The sequence below is a fragment of the Sturnus vulgaris genome, chromosome 16 (assembly GCF_052056855.1).
Source record: "Sturnus vulgaris isolate bStuVul1 chromosome 16, bStuVul1.hap1, whole genome shotgun sequence".
NCBI lineage: Eukaryota > Metazoa > Chordata > Aves > Passeriformes > Sturnidae > Sturnus > Sturnus vulgaris.
The window spans coordinates 3,786,968-3,808,272 of NC_142258.1; the positions used below are offsets into that span (position 1 = coordinate 3,786,968).

The 21,305-nt window shown below is 42.2% G+C and overlaps 1 protein-coding gene across 1 annotated transcript in view; it reads right to left on the minus strand.

Annotated features, from left to right (window-relative positions):
• SDK1 (sidekick cell adhesion molecule 1) overlaps positions 1–21,305 on the minus strand; it is a 389,602-nt gene that overhangs the window by 114,280 nt on the left and 254,017 nt on the right. The window contains exons 14-17 of the mRNA XM_014870500.2: positions 14,721–14,857; positions 7,954–8,101; positions 6,971–7,111; positions 3,348–3,529 (exon numbers count right to left, since the gene is read on the minus strand). Coding sequence (XP_014725986.2) covers positions 3,348–3,529; positions 6,971–7,111; positions 7,954–8,101; positions 14,721–14,857 — 608 coding nt within the window. The remainder of the gene's footprint in view (positions 1–3,347; positions 3,530–6,970; positions 7,112–7,953; positions 8,102–14,720; positions 14,858–21,305) is intronic.

Sequence of the window (21,305 nt, forward strand, 5' to 3'; positions counted from 1 at the left end):
ATTCACCTCAGTGCCTGAGGAAGAAGCTGCTTTGGACCTGGCTGAAGAGACTCCTCTTGCTTTTATCCTTTCCACACCATCAAGACTCACCAGTCTGGTGACTTTTATTCAGGAAGGGCTTTTGCTCAGACCTTCTTGGCCTGGCAAGGTGTCCATGCATGGCAAAGGAGGGAAAACAAAACATTCAAGTGCATGTTGAGATCTGTGAACTTTGGGACATAAGACTGGCTTTTGAGATATACATCAAAAGAAAGACATGGCACGAAAAGCAGAAGCAGAAGCAGTTAATGTCAATGGAGAGGCTAATGGAAGCAATGTCTCTACTTGTAAACCTTGTCCTGCCTAAACCTAAGGCCTGGTGGGAATTTTTCAAAGAGAGACAAGTTCAGAGATATTCACAGTGGTGAGATAAAAGGGACAGACCCAAAGTAAGGGGGGGGAAGCTGCTACTTTATCAAATCAACTTGCAGAAAAAGGCAAACGTGCCCAACAGTACAGAGCAGAGACAATATTGCCACCACAGAAAGATGTTTATACCTTCACAAAGCTGTTCTTACATGAAAAGGTATTGGGAAACCAGGTTTTCATATGGCAACGAGAAGTCCTGCAGGACACTGCTTAAATAAGTAAAATTGCCCTATGCTGAGGGCTGGCACAAATCCCTGTGAAAAGTAACATCAAAGCAAGGAACAGCTGGAGAAACTCTGATGATGAAAGACCTATATATACAGAGCATCAAAGGATTAGGCTGAATATCACTCTGAAAAGACTTTCAAGATTTTAGAGACAGTCAACCTGTCTGACCCTCGTGCTGGGATGTTCAGTGCTCTGCCAGTAAGTATTTCTGACATTTTATCTCCCTGACACTGTGCACCAGTTTCCTCCAAGTTCAGACCCCTCAGCACCTCGTGAGCCTGGCTGCATTCTGGAAGTTGGTGATTTTCGAGGAGCTTGGAGCAGCTGATTAGTTTTCAGTGGCTAAAGCAATGCCAGAGGACTAATAAGGGATTAATAGACTAGCTCCTGGTATAAATCCACAGCTTATATGGCCAGTCAATACCCCCTATGACAAAGGTGCCAATATGCTGATGTGCTCCTGCCAATGGGTTGATCTGCTCCCGGGGTTCATTTCCTCCCAGGGTCTGGCTGCACAGAACACTTGATTAGTATGAGGTATTTTTCATCTGCAGACAGACAGGTTCTTGCCAGCACAGCTCACATCATTTAATGCATGTCAGAGCAGAGGCAGTGGTGGTGTGGTAGTAGGAGAGGGGGATGGATGGGAGTGTGTGTCTTTGACATTTATCTCTGCCCATATTAAAATCAAAATATGATTTACAAGGCATTTTTACACATGGCTTTTTCTTACTCCTGCTGGTTTGGTTTAGGAAAAACATTCTGGAGCGAGAAGCAGACACAAGATTTTCCTGTCTTTTCTCAACTACAATAGACATGAAGGAGCAGAGATTTGGACAGTAGCACATTACATATGGAGACTCGATAATAATCCAGTTTCAAATTTTATTTACACCAACCAGTCTTCCTTTTCAGCTCTAAATGTAAAAAGGCTTCAAACTCTTTATAAAACAGGATATATGCCTTTGGGGAACCCAGCAAGGCTCATTGGGAGGTGGCACCATCCATGAAGCAGTTATTAACAGCTATTAGCAAATACCGATATGAAATAAATCAGAAATATCCAGTTTTTCTTCTTTGTCTACCCTGCACTGAGGAATTACACGAAGCCAGAGAGGCCATTGCAGGTTGGCCTGCTGTCTGAACACTCTTGTTGATTAACATGAATGCAGGACTGACTACACCTAATTTATAACAGAGGATTTATACCCTTATAAATGACAACAGACAGCCAATCAATAAAGGATGATAATAACTGCACATAATATCAAGGGAAATTAGAGTCAATTACAGGGTTTAAGAAAAAAGAGTGTGAAGTCCAAACCTGGGCCTTAATAGATGGAAGGTTAAGGTGCTATGATAGCTTGAAATGTGCAAATAAACAAGGTAATGAATCACAAGCATAATCACAAAAGGGATTCAAATTCTGTGGGCAAACCAATTCTCTGCAGAGCTCGGGTCTTTAGTGGGATAGAAAACATTAATCCTGGATGCAAGGAGAAGACTTCAAGAAAAACATTTCAAGGTCTGCTATAAATACATCCAGAATGAGGTTGAGTGTGTCTAGGCTCCTCTAAACCATGAGACTTGACATGCCCTAAGACAAAATATAGATAGTTCTTTCTCTAGTTGTTGTGGTTAATTAGTGTTGCATATGAATAATCTTTTCTTAAAGATCTCCCTACACCTCAAACTGTGTCTAATCATGTTATAATGTACTCCTAGAAACAATTAACAAACAACTACATCTTCTTCACTAATGGAAAATTAACTGATGCACTGTAAATCTTCAAGTTTTTAAAACAGTGCAGTTGTTTTATGACCAATGAAGTAGAGCCCATGTACTGTCCAGTGCTCAGCATCCAGCACAACCCTGCAATTAAGGGAATATATGGAAGCCTTAAGGACCTGGCACTTAATTATCTTACAGATTTTTATACCAATCTAGAGGTGTAAACATGCCTTACACTGGTTGTAAAAAGTAATTACATATCCTTTTGTTGGTGTAATTTATACTCTTCTTAAAGCACTTAGAAAAGTGTGGAGGAGCTGTAGCATAAAAATCAGGGCTTTAAAGATCATTTTATCTTCCCCTTTGCAAGTATCTGAACCATTCCTGAAATGCTTCAGAACCCTTTCTCCACAGGTTGTATTTCTCTCCCTACACCTTCCTTACAATTTATTCCACATTTCTAGAACAAGGTATCCTGTGATTATCAGAACTAATGCAGCTGGTTTGCTCTGTCTCCTATATTGCATATGCAGCATCTTCCACGCCTTGGCTGTGATAAAACCAATTCCCTGCCATATTTCCTCTAACTCTCCTGGCAGGGTAACCTCAGCCCCTGCCTGTCACAGGTGCCATAAATCCATTCCCCAGGACCCCAGCTCTCATCAGCATTTCTATTTATTACTCCTGCTGCAGCTGACTCTGACCTGCAAGTGTGGCAACACGTCATCACAAGGGTCAACAAAACAGATAATTTTTGACTTCACTCCCAGCTTTTCCTACCCCAGAGATAGAGCAGAGACTCAGAGACTCAGCTCTGCTCAGGCATTTGAAATTTGCAGGTGCTTCCTGCTCCAAGCTGCCTATCAAATTTGACTGAAGTGACCATTGATTCCCCGGGTTCTAAGGTGGGATTGCCAGGCAGCACATCCCCTAAGGAGGCTGTGGGATGATCGAGGAGATCCTGGTGGGATTTGCTCACCTCCCTGCAGTGTGTACTCTGTCACGGGCCTGCTGAAGGCTCCCAGCCCAGCTCCATTGTAAGATGCCACCTGGATTTCATACTGGGTCCAAATGATCAGGTCTTTCACCAGGCAGTAGTTGATTTCTGCACTGGTGATGTTCTTGTACTGGTACTCTCCTGGGAGGCCAGCCAGGCGATACCTGCCATATGGGGAGAAGAATTAGCTGGTTAATTAGATGGTATCAATTAGAGAAAATATCCAGGCTGGCAAAAGAGCTTCCTTTGTGAAGAGGCAATATGCAAAGTTTTACAGCAGAATTTTACCAAGAATAATGAAAAATAATCAGGAGGAACATAGCAACTCCTGATAAGACCATATCATGTTTGACTGCTATAGTATTTATAATCTGATCTCACTTAGATTACAGGCTCAGGGCTAAACAAAATGGGTATTTTATCCTGTTTTATGGTTGCAGAAAAATTACAGCTTTTTAAATGTGGCTTGTCTAGTAAAAGCTATGATTTAGTACAAAAAATAGCCCAGATGTGATTTTTATCAGAGTGCTGCTGTAAATCAGCCTGAAAAATCGTTTTTTCCCCCTTCACTTCTGAAACCTGAAAAGGAAGAGCTCAGAGGGCTCTGACCTCCTGGAATCTCAGCCACTGGCACCTCTGGCTTCCACCAGAATTTAATTCACAGAATATTTAAAATAAGGATTGAATACAGTTGAGACTGAAGGGCTGGGTAAGCATTGGAATTCCAGGAGAAGGGCTGTGTCAAACACAGCTAGGTGATAAATATCCTGAAACTCTTTCTGCTGAGACATGGGAAAATCTATTTTCCCATGTAAAAACTGTATTCCAGAAAACAGAGCCCCTTTGATGTGTCTCTTCAGGCCAACAAACTACAGAGAAGAACTAAATTATAGAAAACAAGCAAACCTTGCAAATCTGTGAATGTGAATAATACTGTTTGTTTTCCTTCCTTTAGGAAAGAGGTACAGTGGATGCTCACAATATGCTAATTGTCAAAAAATAAAAAAAACAGAGGCCAAATAAGGGACACAAGGCATTACTATTCCATGAAAAAGACAAATATGGAAACATCTGTATTTTTATTCACCACACAACTTTTACACACTCTTACCCATCCTTTGCTTAATTGCAATCACCAAAAGTTTATTGACACAGAACAATTTCATTGACATCTTACAGAGACATTTTAAATTCATCTCAGTAAAATTGGTGCAATCTTTATGACTAGACAACCTCATGTGTTTCAGCCAGTGATTTTTGTTCTAAAATCTTCCTATAAAGAGATCAGCCCTTAATCACTGACACCTCTATTTTCTGCTGCTCGCCTGACCATCCTTTCCCTCACTTAATATCTGCAATGCTACACAAGTGTGATTCCATTTAGGAAATAAAAACGGAAATAAAGAAATACCAGCCCTCAGCTGAGTTCATTCAATGTCTTGCTCCCCCTTTCTCTCTCTCACCTCCTGTGCAGGGTGTGTGCTCCCTGGCAAGCCAGTTCTTAGTGCAGCAATGCTGTGTGTCCTGCCCAGCAGACAAGGTGTAAATGCTCCTGTGATTTAATCTGTTATGCTGTTAGCATGGCAGACCCTTAAATGCAATAGTGGCAGTGAGAAAAAGGGCAGAGGAAGGAGGCCAGTTCAGAAATGTCATGTCTTCATGATTTTTCTCACCATGGACTTTGATGGATACTCCACATGACTTGTGCAGTGCACCTTCACTTTTAAAGATCAGGTGTTCCATCAATTTAGCATCTTGCATGTCTTGAGCTTTAGGTCTCTGGGTCTCTGGGATGGCTGGTGCTTTTCATTCTGCTATGCCCTGATTCTGCAGAAATCAGTGCAGGAACACAGTTCTTCAGTGCATATTGCTGTGACCACACAATTCAACGTGGAAAAACAGCCTGGTTTATTACCTGGGACAGTTGTGCTTTTATGTGATAATCTTAAATTCCTATTGAATAAATGGTTTCTCTGCTCTGCTGTCAAGACAAAGCAGAAAGACACCAAAACTGCTCACAGATTGAGCATAATGAATATGAGCACTATTAAAATGGAAAGAGATGTTACAGCAAGGTCAGGGATCAATTATGCAGATAAATGCTGGAGAAAGTACCAAAGTTAAACATTATTGGAAATGCTATAAGGGGAAAACAGCACAGACTGCCAGAAGTAGGAGCCTATGGGATTGCTTTTGAATGCTGAGACTGGGAAAGACTCCCTGGGAATACCTAAGGAACTAATCCTACCACTGAGTTTGAAGGGAAGAATTGCATAAACAATGTTTGCACCCTGTGCAAATGGGAACCCAGGACTCAGGACAAAGGTCTGTCTGCAGGCAGAAGTTAAAGAACCTTTCCCCACCTTACCCCTTTGATGGCTGACAAAACATTTTAAACTGAGCCTAGCTCTAAAACCTGGCACCAACAGCACTTGCACAAGGGGCTCCCCTCTGCTAAGGGGCTCTGTGCAGGTGACAGGGAGATGAACAGACAGAGGGAACTTCCCAGAGCTGTTCTGGGAGCTCACCAGCACTCTTAACATGACAAAAGCCTTTCCATCCATGCCAGCAAAAGTAGGAGCACAGCATGAGCAGGATGCTGGCATTTAGACTGCAGCATTTAGTTATCTTTTACAGTTCTGGAGGACACTGTATTAAAAATGTCAGCAGCCTGCCCACAGGAGGCTGCAACCATCACTTGGAAATATGTCAGGGGCTGGGAGTTTCCCACTAAAACTCTAATTTAGATAGTGCCTCCTTCACTAGAGGTGTGGCCCTAGCTGGCTGCTAGCACTGCAGGGTGTGGAGGATGCCAAATGAGCAGTAATCTCTAGTGGAATTGGTAGAAGTGGAATTGGGTAGGAGTGAGTCCCAAAAAATCACCAAAGAGAAATGCTCTGCAAAGCCTCTCAAGTGTGGCAACAGCTTTTCCAACACAGTGAATCCTGTGTAAGCAACCAGGCTGGATGTGTGCAGGATTCCCAGGTACCTGCCTGAATGTGTTTCTCATTAATAAATACAGAAAGGGCTGAAAGGAGCTTACTCAACTGGCTGATTTTCAAAACCAAACCAAGGTCTGCCATGAAGCAGCTGACCTGTCATTCCCTCTCTCCATTTTGTTTGGCACACAACTGAAGTTTATTGATTCTTTTCTGCTCCTCCATAGGCAGGAGCCCTGTTGTGTCTTTGATAAATTTAATTAACCTTTTGAGCAGGGAGCTGAGCTTGTAATAAGCAAATATACATCTGCATAGGCTGCACTGTACCAGTCTCCCACGTGAACACTTGCATTACTTGTGCTTCACTTCCCTTTGAAAATGGAATAAAAGGATGTTGTGAGTCTCCACAGGGAGCTGGTCCTTTGTCCCCAGACTCTCTAGGACAGACAGCCCAGAATTTAAGTTGCTGCATCCTTGTGATCCCTTGAAGAGTTGCTGTTTTCTCCTATTTAACAAACCAGGGCAGCCTGAACGTTTGCAAACAATAACTAATATCTTTAATTCAATTAGAGATAGTTATTATTACACTCTTAAATCACACCATTTGAACTCCCTTGTGCACACCTGGACCTATCTCTGGACTCTCCAGGTTAAGAAAGGACTTACCTCAGGATGTAGCCATGAAGAACCCCATTGTGCTCACTCTCAGGAGGAGGCTGCCACTGCACCATGATGGACTGATTGGTTCTCCCACTGGCCACGATGTTTTTAGGAGGAGCACTGGGGGGCTCCTCAGGTAGCATCAACCTAAGTACAAAAGAATGTGATGGACATGGGTCTTGAAAGAAAACCTAAATAACATTCTATTTCCTGTATCCACTCCAAGTGAACCACTTTCTTTCCTCACAGTCTGATGACTAGAAAGAAATATAATACTGATCAAACTGCTGAAGACATGCATGAAATAGTTACAACAAATCAACATAATAGGAAATCAGTTAAGCAAGCAACAAGACAGACAGCTGAGGTAACCCTATTCTCTTGGAATCACCCAGGCTGCTACAACTCTTTAAAAAGATTACAAGCCTGAATGAGTAAGAGCTCAGGTCCAGTGTCTGTGACTCCTTCCAAATTGTTTCTTTCAGCTCTTTCAATATTTTTCATATCAAACTCCTACATTTTGAAAAAGCCATTTAGAGTTCAGCTGTTCTGCAATTCAAGCTTGCAGCAAGCTTTGGTTCACAGAAGAAGGGGGATACATTTGAAACTGAATATGATGAAGCCATCCTTCTCTGTCACATCTGGGTAAATTCCAGAAGTGAGATTGCCATGACAGGGTGAGAGCTGTGCTCCTGCCCGGGCTAACTGCTGGGGCTTAGCACAGGAGCAAAATATCATTTCCAAGATTCTGCTCAACTGATCCTCTGGAGTATGAGGACACCTCTCCCGTGATGTGCTGATCTCCTGCATCCCCCAAATGCCATCATCCCCAACTCCTGCCAGCTGCAGAGCACTCTCTAGAAGCCTGGGAAATGGCAGCTTCTCCATCTCCCAATCATTGTGCAGAAGATTATTTTATTCCTTGATTCACAAGCAGCATTTCCCCTCCCGAGGTCGCTGTCCCTGCAGCACACAGACACTGTCATTACCTGCTGGTCTCAGTGCTGTACCGGCCCTTCCCCACCTGGTTGACTGCACACACCCTGAACTGGTAGGTCCTGGCTGGAGTGAGGCCACTCACAGTGACACTGGTCATCTTCGGGTCAAGGTTTGACAGGTGAACCTTCCAGGGAGAATCTGTTGGAAAAATTAGCATGGATAAGAAAGAGAAAATATGAAAGTGCCTGTCAAAAGCCCTGCAGAAGTGAGAAAACGCCTCTGACTGCTCAGAGCTCTTTGTGCTTGCTTCCCTCAGAGGAACTTTGGGAAGAAGTTTCTTTTCAGCAGAAGAAACCTTCCTGTCAGCCCACACGGTTATGCAGATTGCACATTTGTCTACTGGAAAGTGATGCTGCACATGTCATGGCATAATAAATAAAAACTATATTCATTAACATTTTAATAAAAGAGGAAACAAGCATGATAAAGACAGATGGGCTGTGTATTTCACAACCCATCTGTTTGGCAGGCCATCACACCACCACACCCATGAGTGGCTCTGGTGGAAGGATTCTAATGAAATTCACAGTCAGTTTGGAATATCTTCCTACCCAGCTTGCAAGCAGGTGTAGAAGCGTGACTCTCTCTGCCAAATCAGCCTTTTGCTGCAAGACCTGAGAGAGCTTCTGCTGCTGATTCTGTGTCTGAAATCTTTTTTTTTTTTTTCTTCCTAGCGATAGTATTCGGCATGGAATCTAATTGTCCTAGGAAGAGTCCCTGGTAGAAAGAGCCTTGGCAGCACTCTAAACCCCTCACTGTCAGCTCAAATTCTTGCCATACCGAGCTCCTCTGATGCCCAAATTCCAAGTTTTCAAAGAGGTCAGAAATGAAACATGTTGAAAATTAAATATTCTGACTTCTTCTCTCCATAGCCTGGTGTCACATATTCTCCCTGAAGTCACGACTGAAATAGTCAGGGAGAGGTGACATTTGGTCTGTGTTGCAACAGTAGAGCAACGGAATCAGCCAATTTGAAGATTTGTTCAGTTTTTAAATAATACCAGCTGTTTTCATGCTCCCTGCTCAAAATTACTAACACTTCTGGAAATTGCTGAGGAGCTCGCTGTAGATTTTGGCAACGTTATCTGTGCATGTTGCTCATCAGAAGTGCATCGTGGCTCCTGGCAGGTCACCTCAACGTCTGCCTGAAAATGAAGATGAGATGTCCCAGACGTGGAAGGCTGTTAAACTTCACACCAAGACAGAAGCCACTCATTTTGTGCTTTTCTGGCAGATTCCTTAGCAAGTTTAAGTCCTCTAGAGTGTGATGCCAGTTGGGCTATAAACACTGCATCTTCAAATTACTCCAAATGTATTTATTCCAGTAAAGGCCTTGCCAGAACGAAGTCTTTTTTAACAGGAAAACTGACACAGCAGAATACTGGGAATGCTGGACAGGGACATTTGCACAGCAGTCAAGGTCTGTCCTTGCCAATTGTTGATTTACCAACAGCCACTTTGGCTGCAAGATCCCGATGCCAATTTATCTTAGCTGAACACTGGATTTCTTTTAGAGAGTCCTTAGAGGAAGCACACCTGTGCCATCTAGAAAAGTGTTGCTTAGGAGTTTTTTGCACCCTAGTTCCTTCTGAATTTTCACAGGCTTCCCTTGAGACTTCCCAAACAGCCTTGTTATGGCCAGAGTGCACAGCAACAAATGAAGGAGAGCTGGAGTTAAGGTATAGCTGACTTAGTGCACTGCCTGAAGGAGCTTCCTGAGAAAAAAGGGAAGAGCAAACACCAAGAGGGGAGTGAAATACCCTGGTATGAGCTATTTGGGCAGTGGTCCGTTTCCTAGAGCATTTCATTTGTTTACTGCCAGTGTAAACACCACCTGAGAGTGCTTAACCCAAGCAGCTCAATGTAGTGAGCAGTTTGATTCAACAACAGGCCCTATTAATCTCTTCAGCACCTTGGGGCTTTGCTCTGTTTATATGCTGCATCTGTAGAATACTTTATTAATTCTTTTTCCTCTCCTGGTAGAAGATAAAAGATCTGGCAGGAAGAGAGATTAAACTGGAAACTAATATAAACGAAGCCTATTCATCTCCTGGGCACTCTGATTCAGAGAGGAGGGCGGTTCAGGGAGCATTTGCTCACTCCTGGAGCACTGGATACACTGAGTGTGCAGAGTATCTTTAAAATTTAAATGTCAAGTCTCTTTTTTTTTTGACAATCAATAAACAAAACACTCCAAAAAAACGGATCTCCCTCTTTAGATACACACCACCAACCCTAGGACTGTGCAGAAGCTCTTTTCACTGTGGAGAAGAGCAATTCTGACAAGGGAAACATGCCATAAAATTTTCAGCACTGCCTCTCCAGAGATGGCTGTCACTCACCTGTCCCAGGAAGCTCCATGGTGACAAAAGACTTGCCAGGTCAAACTATTAAAAAAGCTCCTGTTAGACTGACCAGACTCTGCTAATCCTTCATTTAACTTAAGCTGCCCAGAACATACTCTGGGCTCTGCTGCTCTTCCTCCGTAATTGCTGCTGTCTGAACAACTTCCATGTTGAGCTGTCTGTCGTCTTACAAATATTGGGCATTCTGAATTAACTCTGATTGCCTCTCCAAGTTAATTTATTGGAAATGACGAATCTCACAGGCTGTTCTCTGGTTTACAATGTCATTTTGGGGTTTTAGAAATTGCATTTTTTTTCTGTCATGAATTTTTGGATGTGCTTGTGATGTGTTCAATAACTCTGGCTATGTGCCAAGAGGCATTTCTTCTCTATTTCCCTGTCTACCCTACAGTTCATGCATTAATTGTAATTTCCCCAAAAATCATTTCTAATTTGATATTACTGAGCAGATCTACTGCAGAAAGCTGATTTTTGCAGGTTTGGAACACATTTCCATCTCTTTCCTTCTCCAGGGGGTTTTGCATAGATGGCAGCATAGGAATTTGCTGTACTGCTGGAATTCACTGAATTCATCTTTCAAACCCTGGTAGCAATATGATATTGCAAAAAATCCAAACGAAAGCTAAATGGTTCACCCTTTTTTTTTGGCAGGACCTATACAAGGTCTACCAGTGGCCTGAAAAAAAGTATCTTTTAAAATTAGCATATCTAGATCTGAGTCACAATGATAATGACCATGTAGTTTTACTTTGATTTTTGCAAAGATTTATCCATGAGTTCAATATTTGCCATTTGGATATTCCTACCAAATTCAGGATGGCAATTCACAGGTTTTAGTTAAGCATGTAGAAATGCTTTCCACGGGAGCTTTTATTATCTCCTCATTGGCACAACGTGATGAATCTGAGTTATATCATTACCTCACACAGCACAGATATCCCAGAATACAATAAAACAAAAATGGGCTTTTATCTTAATTGTCCTCAGCAGAATTCTATAAGTCTTAATTCATTTCTTCAGTTAAAAGACTATTCAGAATATTTTTTTGATTAATTCCTTCAGTCTAAACCTCTTTGGAATAAAATAAGCATATCCCCTCCTAACTCCATGAAGACACTTCATTGGAATTCTGAGTTAAATTGCAATGGGGCTAAACAGGTCATGAAACATCCAAAATTATATTAGTGCAAATGACAGCAGTGCATGGTACTATTTATTTGAAAATCCTATTTCAAATCAAGGTTCACATTCTTGGCTCTGTGTGGGCAGGAATACTTAATGACTGTGTTTCCTTGGAACTGTGTTTTTCAAATTAGATTATAAATTTGCCCCCAAATGTTTAGGCCATATGTCTCAAGTCACCCACAGACACAGTCTACTGTGAATACTTGTATTTTGAGAATTATTGCATTGTGCCAAATACATTAATTTTAAAAATTAGGTGGCTAGAGTCGTTCATATTCCCAGCAATTTATGTGCACGATCTGCCACTGTTTTTTTTCCCTCTAATTAAAATAAGGGTTTTGTATCTCTTTACTGAATTGATATTAATGAAAAGGAGTTCTAATCCATGCCAGGTGGAGTGACACGCCTCCCTCTAATGCAGCTGGTAATTAAACCCCTGAAATTTACACTCGTTATTTTGAACGCTCTTCAGCTATTTCTCTGCCACAGACACTTGTGTATTCATTTATGGTACGTGCTTCAAAGCCTACTGTGGATCCTAAAGCTGAGAGAGAGTTATCCAAAACAGAACAGCTAAAAAAACCCAACAAAACAAGGCTAAGTTTCAGGACCTGTAACCAAAACACTCCAACTCCAAACATTCAAACTCCACAGAACTAAGAACAAAATCTGTGCAGCTTTGCTAATTGGAAAATAAATTATAATTCTGGTGTCCCTCTCTCACGTTTCAAAGTGAAGGGGGATTGGGATGGGAGGCACATTGCTCTGCTGTGACAGTGACAGAGCTCATAGAGGGTGTTCCCTGTCTCCCTGACAGTCACTGCTTCTGCAGCACAAAACCCAAACAGAAATTGTCTTTGCAAAGCAAAGAGAGTTTCTGCACAGTCATACCAGACCAAGCTATACCCACACAACATCAAATGCCAGCTTTGTGCACAAACAGTACTTGGGATGGCTGGGAAAAAAGGGAAGGTGATGGTTTCCAGAGGAGCAGGAGGTCTGGAGAAGGTAAATATTAACCACACACGCTGAGATCAAAATAACCCTGAAAAACAAACACTTCAGGAAATACAGAAACCAAAACAAGCCAGTGACAGTGTGCAGACATTACAGTCAGTGTTCCAAACCAAAGTCACTGCTGACACTGCTGCACTCTTCTGTATATATGGAACAAGAAAGCACAGCAACAGTGGCATAGCCAAGGGCTCAGATTCTTCCCTCTTCTACTTCTGTGGGCAATCTTTTACACATTGCACATAAAAGCAAAGTAAATAAAGACAAAAATGTAAAGGACAGCAAGACCTGGGATATATCTGGGAGTTAAGATGCTCAGTTCAGAATAAACCTGGCCTGTGTTTGGCTTTTTCAGCTTTGAGCTGTGGCAGGACACAGACCTGTGCTTTGGGACAATGAGACCCTCTCAGTGGCAGATTGCAATGACATCAGCCAAAATTATTTGATCTATCACAGAGTGAGCAGTGGTTCACAGGACCCTGTGGTGTTCTCAGGGATTGTGTGCATGCTTTCCAAAGAACTACTGTTGATTTTGGCTGAGCCCTCGACCAATTTCAGTGAATTAATTCTAAAATGATGGCACATTTACCCCATTCCTATACAACAGCAAAGCATCCTTGGTAGAAAGGACTTGAAGACCTTCCAAACTCCTCCATGACACAAGAAAGATGATCATTAAGGTCCCTTCCAATTGAAATAATTCCATGATTCTTCTGGCACTGAATGAGCTGCCTCTTCTTTTAGGGACTTGTCCCAGTTGATGCAGCCCACTGCAGGACCCAAGTGCACATGTTCTGCCACCTCTGTGCTGTCTCTGTGTAAATACAGCTCTGGGACCTTTGCATCATGTTCCCAGACTGAGACTTCACTAATTCATCATCCACAAAGCCACTGGAAAACAAGGAGCAGAACATCCTTGGGCAAAAGACCAGGGAAGGAAAAGAAGAAAAACAGGCAGTTACTGGCCTGTAGTTATGGGAGGGAAGGAGAGAAGAGTGAAAATAAAAAGAAGGTGGTGATAAAAAGGTAGAGGAGGAGAGGAGGAGTATGAGTGCAGGACTGTGGATTTTCTTGTTCATTTGTTACAAAAAGATCAGGAGTCTTTGCCTGAAAAGAACTATTTTAGGGACAGCAGTCCTGGGCATGACTTTGGATTTCTGCTAGGATTAGAAACCTGCACTTTTCTTAACAGTTGTCAAGATCATCAGTTCTGGGACCTCCACATCTGAGAAGTTATTCACTCCAGCCTGCAAAGCAAAAGGCTTGTATGTGATCTGAAGCTCAAGTTTCCCAAGCTCAAGCTCTCTGTGTGGCAAAACAAACTGCTGCTCTCCAGATAATCAGAAATCAGAACAGTTTCACATTCAGTTATGCAGTGACTAATTTCCACATGTCACAAAAAGTGATGCTCTTAATTTTTTCATCAGGAATCAATTGTTCAGCTTGGATTTGCAGCTCCTAGGGTGATAGAGATTAGAAAGTATTGCCAAGGTGACCGATTTCCATATAACCTCATCTTTCCATCAACTCCAAAAGAGGCATTAGCAACGTCCCTGAATAACCTTGCAGACTGAGAGCCACAGAGGACCTGGTGTACAGCGTGATAAAGCTGGGAAGTGGCAATTCCCAATGCCCAGGTTTGTAACCCAGGAAATCAGATATTTGGATTGCACTTAAGCATCCTCAACCACCTAGGTAAAGGAAGGGTGTAAAATGATAACCTAGAGAAAGCAGAGAAAATATATGAGCCCACAGAGAGGTAAGACAGTAGTTCCTCTTGACATCCAAGTTTGTTCCTTTGACAGACCATCAGTTCCTTGAGTTATCACCCTCTGCATTTTTAGGTGAAATTTGGGCTCTAAACGCACCAAGAAATCCATGAGACTGGAGAAAAAGCCATGGGAAGGAACAAACTGACCACTGGTGTTTTACTGAGGAATGAGCTGTTGTGCCTCAAGTCTGGCTGGCAACACTAAAGGTGGAACTAAGTCTTTCCTGTAAAATAATCCCTTCACCTCAGCCTTGTTTGTCATTCCACTCTTCCAGTGTGCAAACACCGGAGCGTCGAACCCCTTTGTGCACGCTGGCTCTCGTTTAGCAAACTGCAGCAGCATTTTGTCAGCAGCTCTGGGGAGAGCTGAGTCTGAAGGGAGAATTAAGAAGACCGTGAGGCTGAGAAGGATTTGACTTACTGTTCTCAGAGAGCTCCACCACGTAGTAGAGCACGGGGCTGTTGCCGTCGAAGGGGCGCACCCAGGAGAGCGTCACGCTGCGGCTGTAGGAGGAGTTCAGGGTGGCCACGAGGTTCTGAGGGGAGTGAGGCAGCTCACTGTGGAGCAAAAGGGAAAGAGAAGGGATAAAAAATAATAAACCAGCATAAAAAAAAATTTAAAAATTAATCTACATTTCACTCAGCTCCAGTCTTACAGGCTGGCGACATCAGCCCCGTGTGATGGTGGATATAAAAGCACCGGCAGCTATTGTACAATTAAAGAAATGAAAGACATCTTGGGATTCTTCACAATTTTATCCTGTTTGGGAGAAAAAAAAATTATGCTGAAAGTCCCAAGGCTGATGCTTAGAACAGCTAATGGACGTGTCACTAAATGTGGAAAAATGCCAATTTTCATTCTGTTTTTGACTGAGAAAGTTGGTCAATAAATTTCCTCTCTCTTTTTCTCCCTTCTTACAATGATGTCCTACAATGTGACAGCAGTGATATGTATAAACAGTAAAACACATGGGAGATATGATTTAACATGGAATTTTTCATACTCAAGGAAGCAGAAGACATTGACACTATCCACACAGAGCGACTAATCAAAATTACCATATGTATTCTTAGGCTACAGAACAGCTTGATTTACTCACGGATTCAGGCTTATCCTGTCATGGGTAGAATCCTTCCTCCCTATAATAAGAATTTTTTTGGAAGCACCCAACCAGAAAATTTAGCGAAAATGCCTGCAGAAACCCCATGGAAATACAACATGAAACATTTCAAAAACGAAAATAAAACAGCAGCTCAATTAAAATGTGTAATTTCTACACATAAAGGAAATTTGTGGAAAAACATTTCATTTGTACCCATTGGCTGAATGTGGGAGTTGCATGGTGAAGTGAGAACACAAAATTCTGCTGCAACCCTTAAATGCTGATGTGTTTTAAGAGATAAAAAGAGGTAAAAGCCCTGCAGCATTATACTTAAGTGTGATTTTTGCTCCTTATCATCCTGGTTCCTAAGAACGAGGATTTTGGAGTGAAGGGAAAGAGTGAAGGGAAAGCAAGGAGGGCCAGTTTTTACCCATTCAATCTGCCCTCTTCCCCAGGAAGGCTGAGGGTGACCCTTCCACAGCTCAAGCCAGAGCAGAAAGCCATGAGAGCACTCACATGCTTAAATTAAAAACGCAGTAATTCCTGCTTGTGATGTATTTTGCCACTGAAGGCTCAGAGTTATTTAAAAACCGCAACTCCTCAGCCACTCACAAAAGTAAATACAGGCTCTGGCTCCAAGCCAGAACAATAAATATGTCCTGGATTTCTGTTTCTACTGGAAGATTGGGGAACATATGGAGAGCCAGACAATAGTTTTATTATTTTTCTGTTAAAGCCGTGAATGCTTTTGTTTACGTGTTTCTGATGGATACACACTGTGGAGTTAGCACCAAAAAAAAAAAAAAAAATTTGCTGGAAGAGCCAAAGAGTGGCAAGAAAAACACACAGCTAATGAGGCACCAGCAGCAGAAGGCACTTCCCTGCCCACCTCTCTCCAGGCAAGAGGAGTTGATATTTCCTAGGGCTAAACCTGAGACTCAAAGCCTTGTCTCATCTCATTTGACTTTAAACGCAGAACCAAATTAGCAGCACGGTGACCCCAGGCTCTTTCTGTAGTAAACATGGAATGACACCTCAGGGTGTGATTCAGATCTCAACTTCATTAAATCCTTTGCTTGAGATGCCTTGATGGTGAGGAGTTTAACTTGACTGTTCTCACTCCTACCTGGGCGTGCACCGACAGCTCAGCCATGGCCACTTTGGGGCTGAAACAAACACCAGGCACAGCAAGGAGCATCTGTGGCCCCAAAGGGAGCAGATTTTGAACACAGCACTGTGAAATTTTGGATAAACAAGTTTAGGGAAGAGGGGGACCTGGAAACAAAGCAAGAGGGCAGCTGACCTGGGAGACAGAGTGTGGCTGTCACTGGAAAGTGTGGGGGTGTAAGATATGGCCATTTACCCAGGGACTACAGGAGTGTGCTGCTTAATTTTGAATGAAACATTAAATTATAATAAACATTAAACCTCCACCACAATTTATCATTATGTCCTAGGCAAGCTGGTTGGAAAAGTTTTTGTGATTAAGCTGGCAAAGGTAATTAGTGAAGGGAAGAGTGAAACGTCTTGCTGCTACATGGCTCACAGAAGTCCCAGTCCCCACTTCATTTATCACCAGTCCCTGTGGGGAACAGCTCAGAGAGGAGCTGTGGCTCCAGCTCCTCCTGGAACATGATGGCCACAGAAGCAGCAGTGTAGGAGGAATGGCTGAGAGGGAGCTCACAGCACATTATCCCCATATATCTGCTTTTCTGGGCAGTAAATGAGCACGCCTGGTATATATTATGGGTATTTTCAAGGTGTGCATTTGCTACTCTTGATGTCCCATACATTGGTAGGGCTCAACAGCTCATTGAAGACAAGAGACTACACAATAAAGAAGGACTTAAAGCTTGGTCTCTTTTACCAATTGCACAAGACTCAGAAGATTTTTGAAGAAGAGGGGACATCCCCTTTCCCCTGTGTTTTAAATGCACAAACTGAGTTAAAACCTGGGATTTTGCTTCCTTAGGATTTGGGTTTAGTAGATTATTCTCTCAGATTGACAAGGACAATCAGCAGCAGCACAAGGCAAATGGGCACTTTCTGTTCTGACAGAGATTGAGTAGCATGAGCTGCTGCCTTCATCCAGGACACCCCATCCACAAATATCACAAATATTGGGTTTGTCTTTACCCAAACGTGTCCATGCTCAACAGCAACAGATGGTGCTCACAGACTTAAACCCCTCGAGGCAGACAGAACAAGTGCCTAAGAAACACACCTGGACAGAAATAAATATTTAAAGCTACAAAGACGTTTCAGCACAGGAGTGTAACTCTCTGATTGTAGTATGCAAAAGCAGAGATTAATAAGTAGTAATTTCTACTTTAGCATGCACTTACACTTTGTCTCCTTCTCATTTGCTACCACATACCCTGTGGAAGGGATGATAAATGAGACCTGTACCACCATCATGAATATTCACACTCCCCAAAGAGATTGTTGCTTCTATTTTTCCTTGAAGAGGATTATTTTTTCCTTGCTTCTAACACCCAAGAAATCATTGCAGAGAATTCTAATTTCAACCCTTTCTCAGGGTCAGGAGGACCTTCTTCAGCCTAGAACTGGTCAGCACCAAGAAAGTGGATGAGGTTTAGAACAATAACATCCAGAGCACTGAACAGACCTTGACCAGACACACAAAGTGTTAATTCCCTCATTATCTTTCTTTTGGTCATTGAAGACCCAACAGGAAATATACGGAAGTTTTTTCACTATAGAGTATCTTAAAACCTCATTTTTCTAATACTGAAGAGTTGCATGGGGGGAAGTTTTCCATAACTTATTTTATGTGATAGCAAAATATGTGCATGGACACTTTAAAATCTGTAATTGATAGATAAGCCCAGGGTTAATGGCATTGCCACCAAGGTGACCTGAGGGAACTCTGACAAAGCAGTTAAAATAGTGCATTTGCAAGAAAAGAACATGAAGTCATTGTGACAATCTGGGAGAGAAATATTAGCCAGTTGCACATGATACATGCTCAAAACAGAAACCCTAATGTTTTGAGTCAGCTCATCACTGCCAGAGGGCAGCTGAAAAATTCACTCAGCAAACACATAGAGCGTTTTATAAAATTAGCTAAAAGCAGAGTATTTGCTGAGAAAAATAAACCAGACACAGTTTGGAGAGACTTCTGAGAAAAATTGTGCAGCAGCAGGTAATTAGAAAGACTGTGACTGAAGAAGGGATTACTAAAAAGGCACAGGAGATTAAATAAGTTTTCCTGTCACTTCCTGAGAAGGCCTGCTCGTGTTTCCTGAAGGATTCCCTCCTCAGGAGCAGGGGCTTTGTCTGCCACGGCCGATAAGAGCAGCGGGCTGGGGCAGGGAGGGGAGGCAGAGCCCTGATGGCTCCGCTCCTCAAAGTTTAGCATCGTTTGAATTCACAACTCTGGCAACTGTTGCTCAGGACTTCGCAGTTTCTCTTGCAGAAGAATCCTCTCCAATTTATCAAGGCAAGAAGAATTCGTGTGAGGCAGCCCTGAGTTTTGAGGCTCTTTGTCTCTCACAGGTCTGTAACGAGGGGAATTTTTGGAATTAAAGGGTTGCCGAGTTCCAGAGTGCACAGATTTATTTTCCATTTCAATCTGCTCAGCTCTGGAGATGACTTGGGAAAGGGGTTTGAATGTTATGCCTTCTTTTTGCTGAAAACACCTATGTTCCTGCTATACCTTCAATGACAAACAGACACAATGGCATTTATTTTCAAATGCATTTCTGGGTGATATTTCTCCTTTGAGTATCAAGTGCACTCAGACTCAGCAGTGAACCTTGATTCTTGGATGACATCTCAATAGAGAGCTTGGAAAAATAAATAGAAGCCTTCCTTTCAGTGAGGAGGGAATAATATATTTTCAAGTTTGACATTTCTTCTGCTTTCTCTCCCTGGAGAGAGATGGGCTATTGGAACCAAGGGATGTGGGATCTGTATCAAGTTACATTTGTAATGGGACGACATTTTTATCTCTTACCCTGCATTGGTCATAGTGATTTTAATTTTAGCAGTAATTTTTTTATGGGATATATTGGGAAGAAATTGGAAGACGCAGCAGTTATAAATACTCCAGTAAAAGGCATATCCAAATTCATGGATAGATGGCTGACAAAGGCAATACTGTGCATTCCTGGCAACCCACTGGGGTTTATGATAAGTGGTTAGCTCCCCTCTCCTGCTTTTGAAGAAGACAGAACAATAATAGCTCTTTCTCTGATGAAAGTGAACTGAAAGAAGATGAACTTGCTGCCAGGAATAAATTGCCTATTTTTGTATTACATTGTCCTTCCCATATTTTTGCATAGAAAAAGAGCCTAAAAGATTTTACTGTATGTTGTGACATAACAGAGGCTTGTACAGGGCTTTGATTTTCCAACAATGCAGCATTACCATACTTTGCAGTCACATTCATACAACAAAGAGATCCTCTAGCATGGGCTGCAGACAGGCTGATACTGAGCAGTGTCATCAGGCACAGATAGTGGTAATTCTGCATATTTTATACATCCTCAGAATCCTCAGGATACTTTGAGCTGGAATCAGCACAGTTTCCCATCAGGTGAGTGATACATGGTGATAACTCAGCTTATGCAGCTTTAGGAACAAGCCTTTTTTTCCTCTGTATGTATTTCAGGGTGGTGTTTACAGGACTATAAAAGTAAGCTAAATGAAACTGGGATGTTTCATAACATGCAATTACTTTCAGGATCAAACCCTGTGACTTGCAGAGATGCAAGAGAAGCAGGGGGCTCATCACCAAATGTTTCTGATATGCAGTTGAGAAACTCTACTAGGAGAAAAACAAAGTCAGTGTAAAATTAAAATCTATCTCTTGCAGAATAGAAACATCACTCGTAAATGTTTTACCTCATGCAAATCAAATCAAGTGATGTACATGGAGAATAAACACATTTAGAGGGAAGACAAATGAATGAATAGAGTATCTTGACTAGCAATTAGTTTCTGTGCCCAAGTACCATCAGTGCAAAATTGATGAGCAAGGTAACCTTTGGCTGCACTTTAGCAAGTTCTTCATTAGTTTTCTGGCTTTCCTTTGAAAATATTTTATTTCTTCTTTCATGCTGGGGAAGATGATCCATCCTGCCTGCAGCACCAATGTATCAGTGCAGGTTCTCCAGCAAGGAATAACCACCTTTCTCCCCAAGCCTGACTTCCAGCAAGGGGAGGCAAAGGAAGAGAGAGTTTTCTTTCCCTCTTTACAGAGATTTCAAAACTGGACCACTCAGAGATTAAATAACCTGAAGGTCGATGGTTTTCAATTGAATTGTTTTGAACAGAAATCAGTAACAAACTTATTTGTGCCTTTGGAAATTCCACTTGATGGGCACAGAGGTGGAGGAGGAACATGCTGGTTCCTGTTGGGGGGAAAAGGTGGGGAGAGATTTGGAGTTGTCAGGCAAGGCTGTGTGGGACACAGTATTATCCATTGGTGACTGCTCCAGTGTGTAACTGGTTGAGAGGCCTCCTTTGAACATTTGTCTGACATTAGTGCTACTCAAGGCACTGAAGTGTAAGTGCTCATGGATGGGAATGTGCATGCCCTGTTTGTTAATGCTCTGCACGAGGGAATTATCCAGGAGAACAGGGAATGTTATAGATCTGTCATTCCTGTACAAGCTGGAATTTAATTTAAGCCTTACTTCAGACGTTTCCTTTCCACATATTTTCTTCTTCATTTCACTCCTGTTGTATCGTGTATCTCTCTTCCTCACAGATCTCTGCTGCTGAGCCAAACGATAATGATGAAAGTGGCAAGGAAATGCAATGTTCTCTGGCAGTATTGCACTACCTGCAGCCCTGCTTTGAAATGAAATGTCACAATTCAAGGTATTATTGAGTGACTTATCAGTTACTTGACTCCTCTGAAAGAGGGGGTCTGA